Here is a 10,498-nt window from a genome sequence, read left to right as displayed (position 1 = left end):
TCCTCAAAATCGGAACGAGTTGACACATGGGATCCAAGAGGGACGACTCGGAGAGGTCGAATACGATGTGAGCTGACTTGGATAGACAATTCCGGATGAGCTAGTTCTTCAATGTTTTCATCCCTGTTCTGATGACTATGAACTGATACTCCTTTAGATTTAGAGGACTTACCCAATTTCGATTGAGCATGGGTTGGCATCTCGGGATTCTGAATTTCAACCTCTTCTTCAGTGACCAGTTGTTCTGGAGGGGGGACTTCAATACCGGTCGGTTCGGGATTGTTAATTTAACGAGAGGATACACGATCCTTGTCTGTTACAGATTGTGTATTGGAGTGGGCTTCATCCTGCCCATCCACGTTCTCATCGCTTTTAGATTTTGAAGCAAGAAGACAAGATTCTTCTACGAAATCAGAGTTGATTTCCAAGCGTTATTCAATACACTCCAATTCCTGTCTTGACAGACCGCCGTACTTCTCTTTGACACACGGTCCTCATACCTCATAGTTCTAATACGTATCATTTTCAGCATCAAGGGGTTTCTCATGTTCTGTTTTCCGGACCTCTTCTTGTTCGAGCATCGACTCTATTCTTATGGATTTGGTCTGGCCTTGAGGAAATGACATTTCTTTAACAAGGTCCAGCGGTTCCTCCCCGTCATCTTGATTTAAGTCGGTTTGAGGGCAGGAGATACCGGTTTCCACCGAGTTTGACGTTGCCCCGTCATCCATATATTTCAGAGTGGTGGACAAATATTCATCCATAAGGACCTCCAAATGTTTAATTACTTATCCGTCTTCCTTCGTAGTGGCACTTAAAGGCTTGAAGTTTTTCGTGCATCCTTTAAGGAAGGGAGACAACCCTCGCCCTCTTGTATATGCTTCCACGGATTCGCTCCTTCATAGGGTTGCAATTATTGATTTGGTCATGGTCATGGAGAATACTACCTTTTTCAAAGCGAGAAATTCAGACCACTTCTTTTCCTCAGAGGCTCCGGGAAACACCTCACTAAAGCTCGTTTCAAGCCTTATATTTTCCCGTGTGTAAAACAAATCAATTTTTGCATTGACAGTGGTATCAGCTTCTTTGAGAATAAACTTAATAGTATCTTGAGCCTCTAGAGACATGTCGAGGGGCGATATAGGAGGAGATAGAGAGAGACCCTTGTTTGGTTTGCCTTTATTTGGCTTGCCAGTGATTGGATCTATGTATGTTTAGGCGACTTTCTCTAGTTCTGGAATTGGTTCCATGATTTCAAGTTGCCTAGAAGTTTTCATTTTAGTAGGGGAAGAGAGTGATTCAAGAGGAGTCCTGTTCAAAGAGTGTTCATTTGGAGGGCGCATAGTGTACAAAATTCCCCGTGGGAATGTCAAAATTGGAATGGATTCTTTAATTATAACTGCCGTTATTGTTTGATAATCAGTAGTTAGGGCACCCATAACCATAGTTGGAATCTCCTTCTGAGAAGCTTGATCAACATTGAATTGACCGATTGCAGCTTCCACTAGATGACCGGTTTTTAACATGTTTGACCGATCGGTTTCAAACATAATGGACCGATCGGTTTCAGATATAACATTTACACAGTCGGTTTCATCTAACTGACCTATTTAAGCATGGTCAACCACCTTGTTTGCGACATCAATATCTATCGATTAAACCTTTAAAGCCGCAGGCTCAATCGTAGTGGTAGAAAGTGTCGAATCCTCCTTTTGAGTTTTAACAATAGGCACGACATTAAAACAAGGTCGAGTATGAAGTTTTACTTCAGACCGATGCTTCTTTCATGAAGAGGTGATTTCATTTGTCTCTTCTGGTCTTGATCTAGCAACACTAGTGGTGCTAGTAGTAGATTTAGTGGCTGATCTGAGTTTGTTTGAAGATGCGACATGTGTGAAGGGATTGATACCTTTCGAACCTACCGCTGATCTTCCTCCTACTGTCTTAGCATTGACAGTCTTTCCTCCACTTGATTGTTGGCCAGACGCCTCGGAGTTAGACTCCTTGGCTTTCTTTATCCTGGTAATATAGAGACCACTAGAAGCAATCGTTATTATCTTATTGGAGTTTAAGGGAGTACCTGGACCGGTGGGAACATTTAGATGTGTCAGAATCCATCCTATCTGCATTGAAAAACCGAGACTTCGTTTCGTAATAGGAGACATCATTTCGCATAGAGTTTTAAACAAAATTAACCACCAATTGATGATATCGCTCCTAATGATGGCACCTATCATATCGAACATTGATTGGGTTATGCAGTCGAAGTTTCCGCCCCTTTCCTATAGTGCTTTAGCGACAATATCGCATAGAACACGATATTCTCACTTTAGATCTTTCTTTTTTCCGATAACGCTTACCGGAACGTCGCTATCAGAAAACAAAGACTGTAGATTAGACTAGGTAGTGGGAGATAATGCTTCAGAGAAACCCCAACCCCTGGTTGGAAGTTTCAAGGCCTCGGGGGACATTTCTTTGGTAATAGTGAACTCCACACCGCTCACCTTGGCGACGATATATCCTTCAACCATTTTCGTGGAATCAAAGAATGCCTGTACAACTTCAGGGTAATAGATGGAAGGGCCTTCTAGTAAATGTCTTAGGTCGGAATCCTCAAGAGATTGGAGTATCTGTTGCATCTCAATATTTCCAGATTCATAATTGGAGTCGAAGTTTATATGCATGATATGATTTAAACAACGCATTATCACGAAGTGAGTTCTAGAGAGAGGGTAGAGAGAAATAAGGAAGATTTAGGGTTTGCAGATCATGAGCCCAAATTCCGGCATGTATTGCCTATAAATAAGGAAAATATAGGTTATTTCAAAAACGGATATATGAGGGTGCTGAACCGTAACATTTCTGGCGCGTGTATTCACATCCTATCAAATGAGGGAAAATTGGTGCCCTTTAGAAAATAAACATATTCTCAAAAAGATTTCATTTATTATTTTAAATCATAAATATTTTATAACCGTTATGCATTAAATTAGATGCTTTAATTTTATTTATAAGAATTATTTAATGCAACTTATTTTTAATAAACCAAGATTTATGAATTTAATTCATAAGTGGCTAGATAACCGATTCAACATACAAAGTGGTCGGTTCATGATACAAAATGACCGGTTTACTTTTCCGAATATAGTGATGGATAGATTTATATCCTAAAGCTAATGACTTGGAGACCATAGAGTTATTTCTCTCTTGATCCTTTCTCTTTCTACCCTATTGATATATGAATAAACCCTTTCCTTTGTTAGAAGCTGGGATGGATTAGGGCCGACTCCCGATCCAATGTAGACATCTATGTCAAAGAAAAGACCACTTAGTTGAGATGCATAGCCGATCAGCATTTTCTCTAAAGAGATCATTTTCTTTAGGTTTTCGAAGATCACCTTCGACCAGTTTATAGGAATGGCATTCGTGATGGCTGCCATCATTTCAATGGCTTTCTTGGAATAGATATTGGTGGAGTCCTTGGCCAGAATGGATTTGCCAATGACATTGCTAAGGATCTGATATTCGTTTTTAAGAGGGATTTGTCTCCATGGGTTTCCACAAGATTGGAGGAATATGAAAAGTAACGTGACATTTCATCGATAATTTTATTCGAAGAGCAAGAGAAATCAGAAAAGCCTTCTTTTGGAAGTTCGCAGCTTCGTGCAAGATCCTCTTCACAGAAGATGAATTTTTTCCCTTAACTTTGGATAGGATAAGTGTACCATGAAACACCTTGGCATTTTCAAAAATTCATACACTATATCATCATAGATAACATGACGATCCTCAAGAAAGACTCTTAATCCCGTGTTTTCCAAATATTTGAACAAGAAGACAATTTCTTCATCTCCACTTGATAGAACGGATTCGAAATCGATCAGAAGAGTGTTATTAAAAAAGAATGGATTCATTTCTTTGATTTTTGAGTGAGGGAATGAGTCTTTTATTTGCGAGGAAGGTTTAGAGCGAGAGAGGATATAGTTGAAAGTTTTTCGATGTGTGTTTTTCTTCTTAATGGAGGTATCATTAAATATGAGAGGTTATTATTTAGGATTCATCCTGAATTCTACTTGATAAAGAAGAGTGACCATTATATTAACTAAGAAAGTAATTGTTGCATAAATGTTAGTCATCCATTGGAATGGTGAGAGATACAAATTTTGACGTTGTTTGAGGAATGACTATTTTCTTTTTAAGAAGGAATAAATTCAGATAAATAATGACAAAAACTAGACAACTATCCTATTTTGATTGGAAGATGAAACTGCCAAGGTTTTTCATGTAAATAATCGATCAACTATCTGCAAATTTGGTATTTAAGGGATCGGTTATTTAGGCCTGAAGAAAAACCACTTCCGCGTGATTCAAAAATATAACCGAGCGGTATTTGTTCATTATTTGAAATAACCGATTGACTTAATATTCAGTTTTACTTAAGTTGTTCAGTTCATCTACAGTTGCCTTGGTAGAGTGATCTGATCGGTTTCAAAAGGATCAAACCGTCCGGTTTTATTTGTCTTATCATTTATTTATCCTCTAATTTATGCACACATATGTTTCATGATATTATGCAACAAAAACGTTTTGAGAAGCAAAAGATTCTCCCTAAATCCGTGCATGGTGTTTTATGAAAACTGTTTTAACACAAATAATTTTGAGAAGTAACGTCTTCTCCCTCAATGCATGCTCGGTTTTATATGATAAGGTATGCAATGTGATCATTTTGAAAACGAGGCGAGTTCTCCTTAAATGCGTGCCATATTTTAAAGACAAATTTAGTTGATATCTACAAGAGCCAAAATATTTCTAAAGTATGAAACTTAGTCTCTTTGAGTGACTTGGTGAATATGTCAGCCACTTGTTGGTCGGTTGACACATATTCTAGCTGAATATGCTTCTGCGTCACATGTTCCCGAATGAAGTGATGTCGGATATCGATATGCTTGGTCCTCGAGTGCAACAGTGGATTGTAAGTTATGGAAATGGCGTTAGTGTTGTCACAGAATATATGGCACTCCTCAGCTGTTATACCGAAAACCTTTAACTCTTGTTGGATCTAGAGTAGTTTAGCACAGCAACTGTCGGCTGCAAGATACTCTGATTCTGCCGTTGAAGTTGCAATAGATGTTTGCTTCTTGTTGTAGTAGGAGACAAGACGGTCACCTAAGAACTGGCAAATTTCACTGGTGCTCTTCCTGTCCACTTTACAACCTGCATAATCTGCATCAGAGTAGCTTATCAAATTGAAACTAGAATTCTTTGGATACCACAGTCCCACATTTTGAGTTCCCTTAAGATATTTCAATATTCTCTTAGCAGCTACATAATGAGATTGTTTAAGATTAGCCTGAAATCTCCCGCAAACTCCAACCGCAAACAAAATATCTAGTATGTTGGCTATTAACTAAAGAAGAGAGAAATTGATTCAAGTTCGGTCGAGGAGCTCATTGGTGTTGAGGCAGCAGAGCAATTTTTCACGCCAAACTTCTTTAACAACTCCTTTGTATACCTGGCCTTATTGATGAAAGTGCCTCCTTCAATTTGTCGAACTTGAAGACCTAAGAAGAAACTCAGCTCCCCCATCATGCTCATCTCAAACTGATCTGTCATTACTTAGAGAACTTCACACACCGTTTGGGGTTAATTGATCCAAATATAATATCATCTACATAAATTTACACAAGTAAAATATGATCGTCTTTCTCAAATTTAAATAATGTCTTGTCTACAGATCCTATAGTAAAGTCATGATCAAATAAAATCTTTGTAAGGGTGTCATAACATGCTCTAGGAGCTTGTTTAAGACCGTAAAGTACCTTATCCAATCTATAAACATGACTAATCAATGTAGGATTCTTAAAATTGGGCGGTTGTTCCACACAAACTTCTTCATTTATTATACCATTAAGGAAAGCACTTTTAATATCTATTTGAAAAACTTTAAAGTTTTTGAAAGCAGCAAACGCTAGAAATATTCTAATAGCCTCAAGTCTGACAACAAGAGCAAATTACTCCTCGAAGTCAATGCCTTCCTCATGTTTATAACCTTGAGCCACTAGTCTAGCCTTGTTCCTCGTAACAAAACCATTTTAATTGAGTTTCTTTCGAAAGACCCTTATAGTTCCAATGATAGATTGATTAGCTGGTCTTGGAACTAGATGTCAAACTTTATTTCTTTCGAACTGGTTTAGTTCCTCTTGCATTGCAAATCTCCAATCTGGATCAAGCAATGCTTCATCTAGTTTCTAATTAGGTTCAATCTGTGAGATGAAAGCTGAATTTGCATATTCATCTAATGATTGATTTCTTGTCCTAAGAGGTGTAGAGGAGTTACCTATAATTAGCTCAAGAGGATTATTTTTATTCCATTTAAAATTTGGTCCTGAAATACTTTATGACCGACCAGTTATTTGATCAAGGTTTGACTAACTAGTACGCTGATCAGTGTCAAATCGATCGGTTTCCTCGGCAATATCCGAGGTGTCGACTGCCTACTGAGAGGCGGTTTGAACTTTCTGAGCTTCAGTGTTGTCAATCGTTCGGTCATAGACAATTATTTGATAGACCGGAACTTCATCTTCACTATCAGACTAGAGATTGACATCCTCCATTCTGTTAGATAAATTAATGGATATTGAGGTGTGAATTTCAACAGATTCATCAAATACAATATGGGATGAATCTTCAACAATTAGAGTTCTATTATTATAAATTCTATATGTCTTACTTACTACTGAGTATCCTAACATAATATCAACATCATATTTGGTATCAAAAGCGGTCAAGTAATTTTTGTCGTTGTTATGGATATAACACTTACAGCCAAACATACTAAAATACCGGATATTATGAACTTTGTCATGGTAAATCTCATAGGGCGTTTTATTAAATTGTTTATTTATCATAAACCAGTTTTGAGTATGACATGATGTATTGATAGCTTCTACCCAAAGTTTTTGAGCCACACCTGAATTGACTATCATTGATCTGTTAGCTTCCTTAAGGGTTCTATTTCTCCTTTCAGCTAAGTCATTCTGTTGAGGAGTTCTGGCACTAGACAACTCGTGTCTAATACCAGATTCCTTAAGATAACATGAAAGGGTTCTGTTAGTAAATCCAGTACCCCTATCACTTCTAATTCTATTAACACTTACAAATTTTTCATTTTGTACCCTTTTAATCATTTTAATTAAGTTAGAGGCAGTTTGATCTTTAGAAGCTAAGAAAATAACCCAAGTAAATCTAGAGTAATCATCAATAATTACTAAAGTGTATTCCATGCCTCCTAAACTGGTTACTCGAACTGGACCGAAAAGATCCATATGTAAGAGCTCTAGACATCTTTCAGATTGAATATTTCCTTTGTTTTTGAAAGTTCACTTGATTTGTTTACCCATTTGACAAGCAGAGCAAACCTTATATTCCTAAAACTTCATGTTAGGAATACTTTCAACTAGCTCTTTAGAAAAGATGGAATTAATCATTTCGAAGTTTAAGTGATTTAGTCTTTTATGTCAAAAGTCAGTTTTGGTCGTTTTTAGCAATAATGCAAATAGTATTAGGACAAGAGATTGTGAGGGTTTGCAAAGTGGCTTGTTGGTGTATACAAGACAATGAAACTGACAGACAAAATGGCACAAGTTATTCAAATGCTGGAAGGTGTTACGGAGGTGTTCTAGTTCCTCGTTTTTCTTCAAGGATTTTCAAACAGTATTGCCGATAAAGATCAAGTTTTCTTATCTTCCCTCTTGTTCTTCCTTGAAGGTTTGAGTTTGAATAATTGTAAGGTTCTCGGTATTATATATTATCTTAAACACTGAATATTGTAACTCTAAAGTTATTTTAGTGAGTTATTTTAAATTGAAACTATTAAGCTTTAGTTTAGCACTTTGATTAAAATCACTTGTTTTGACATATAATGAAAATCTATCTTTGATGTTTTATTTGATAAAGCTATTATACAAAAATATAACTAAGTTAAAAATTCCATAGGTCTGATTGATGAAGTTGTTGATCACATTGTTGGGCTTGGGTGTGGGATCCATGAACCAATTCATTCAACCTTCTGCTTATACGATCTCCGGCCCAATTTTCCGACTATAATCAAAATCAATAATTAAATTAAAATTATTCCATTCGAATTATTAATATTATTTAAAAAAATTAATTAATTACCTGGAAATGAAAAGTGTGGAAAAGAGTGTTATTTCCTACAATAGAGAAACTTGCATGAAGAACCTCACCACCTTCTTGTTGAATCACAAAAATACTATCATGAAAAATGTTATTTCTCTCCGACCCACAAATCACAGTCGAGACATTTTCACTCGGACCAACCTGCCTTACCTCCACACATTCCGGCACCCTCCTCATCAAACCTCCGTCTCCTAGTTCTAATATTAATCTCTTCTTCTTAACCCTATAACTCTCAAGTTTAGTTTCCATGCTCTTAATGTAATCTATCGTTTCGTCTATTTGCTCTAGCAGCGTCGATGATGTCGCAGAAGATTCCCCCTGCCCAAAAAAAAAAGAAAAGAAGAAGATTTGTCGTTTAATTATATATTAAGACCAAGAGGAACAAATGTTCCTTGTAACTAGAACTCTTGTTATAATGTTTAAACAAAACCCCGATATGTCAAGTACATTGAATAGCACGATCCTGATAAGTTTGAGATAAGGTTGATAGAAGGAAATTAGTTTAGGTTAAAGAGATACAAAAGAAAACCTTCACATCTAGATGTTTCAAACTATATATGGACAATATTATTGAGATATGAATGGACCTCGACTGGATAAATCTCTCATACAGTTTTTTTTTTTTTTTATAAAGTAAGGAACATATTAATCTATATTTGAGAATACAAATAATATAATAAAGCTATAAAAGATAAAGTCCTTATTATATTCATTCCATTGATTAATAATCTAACTAATCTTGTAGGTTATATATATATATATATATATATATATATATATATATATATATATATATATATATATATATATATATATATATATATATATATATATAAATAATTGTTACTTTTTCTAAGGCCTTGTGGCGATGATTTTAAGAGTTACAGAATTTCGTTTGATAAAAAAAATAATAAATTATTAATATATAATAATAAAATAAAAAATAATAATTAAAATATAATAGTGTATTTTAATTAATGAATTTAATGATATGATAAATTAGAAAGAGTGAGATAATATTTGATTAAGTTGAGTTATTTAAAAAATTAAAACACAAGAATTCCTAAACCTATTAAAAACTTATAATCTATTTAAATTTAAATTTTTAAGTTATGAGATTCAATAAGTAGTTTGTCAAATATTACTATTATTGATATATGAGATGAATTCACATATTACTTTTATTATGAACTATTATTTTTCTCCATAATCTTATGAACTATTATTTTTCTCCATAATCTTTTGAAATATCTTAACTAAACTTTTGATATTGGATCAAATGGTTTCATCCTTTCAAAAGATATATATATATATATATATATATATATATATATATATATATATATATATATATATATATATATATAGAAAGAGAGAAAAAAAAAGTTACCTGGGATCCATGGTTAGGGAGGAGAGAGAAAAGATGGGAATAGAGGTTTTTGAGATGATTTCTTCTGTTCTTCTCTGCAATCCTTCTTTCCAGTCTTGGAGGAGGACATCGAGAGCTTGAAGAAGAAAGCCACTTGTTGGACATACTTATTTCTCTCTAGATTCTTAATTTGTGTTTTCATTTGGTGCCTAAACATCTATAAATAAATAACTTCGATCATTAATAGATATTGTATTTTTTAATAATTCAAACGAATCTTAGTTAAAACTAAAACAATAAAGGTTTTTTTTATTTGTTTGGTTGGGATTCGGATTTGCAAATTTTTTTAACTTAAAATATTAATATATAATTATAAAATAAAAATTAATAATTTAAAATAAATAATATTTTTATTAATGAATAAAGTGATTTAATTGATAAAATGGAAGGTGAAATAATGTTTAATTAAGTTGAGTTTTGTAAATAACTAGACAAAAAAATCTCAATTTTGAAAATATTTAAGTTGGATTGAAATAAGTAATTTAGAAAAATCAAGTCTGCAAATATCTGATCATAATTAGCTAGTTAGTTATTCAAATAAATGCTCCTAATAAAGCATAAGTTTTTGAAGTTAATTTTAAAACTGATGGTATGGAATTTTTATGATAAAAATGTCATTGAAAAAGTGGAAGATGCTAAATGAAAACAGGGTTCATGATTATATATTATATTGGTGAAGAGATTGATACTAGATAAGAAACTTTTTTTTCTTTCTTTTTCAATCTAAAAGTGAAATAATAGATGAGGTCCTTTAAAGATTGGTGTTTGGTTGTAGACTTATTTATTTATTTAAATAAATATCAGGATAACAACATTTACATAATCTAAAACCGTATTTATAATATCGTTACTTCATCAAATAATTGAAAT

The 10,498-nt window shown here is 34.1% G+C and overlaps 1 protein-coding gene across 1 annotated transcript; it reads right to left on the bottom strand.

Moving 5' to 3' along the window:
- Nucleotides 1-5,059: 5,059 nt before the first annotated feature.
- On the bottom strand, nucleotides 5,060-9,733 carry LOC124917557 (transcription factor bHLH162-like). The gene is made up of 4 exons (XM_047457953.1): nucleotides 9,590-9,733; nucleotides 8,179-8,517; nucleotides 8,022-8,100; nucleotides 5,060-5,223 (listed from the first exon to the last, which is right to left on the bottom strand). The coding sequence occupies exons 1-4, from the start codon at nucleotides 9,731-9,733 to the stop codon at nucleotides 5,060-5,062; spliced, it is 726 nt and encodes a 241-aa protein (XP_047313909.1).
- Nucleotides 9,734-10,498: the final 765 nt, after the last annotated feature.

This window comes from Impatiens glandulifera, unplaced genomic scaffold (genome assembly GCF_907164915.1).
Source record: "Impatiens glandulifera unplaced genomic scaffold, dImpGla2.1, whole genome shotgun sequence".
Taxonomy (NCBI): Eukaryota; Viridiplantae; Streptophyta; class Magnoliopsida; order Ericales; family Balsaminaceae; genus Impatiens; species Impatiens glandulifera.
The sequence above is the reverse complement of the archived record's forward strand: the minus strand, read 5'-3'. Positions and strand labels throughout refer to the sequence as shown.

Bases quoted from the DNA above. Each gene is read 5' to 3' on its own strand.
- LOC124917557 (XM_047457953.1), bottom strand. From the start codon at position 9,733: ATGTCCAACAAGTGGCTTTCTTCTTCAAGCTCTCGATGTCCTCCTCCA. The intron at 8,518-9,589 runs GTAACTTTTTTT...TTTTTTGGGCAG, and splicing joins TCCCTAACCATGGATCCCAG to GGGGAATCTTCTGCGACATC. The intron at 8,101-8,178 runs GTAATTAATTAA...TTTTGATTATAG, and splicing joins TCCACACTTTTCATTTCCAG to TCGGAAAATTGGGCCGGAGA.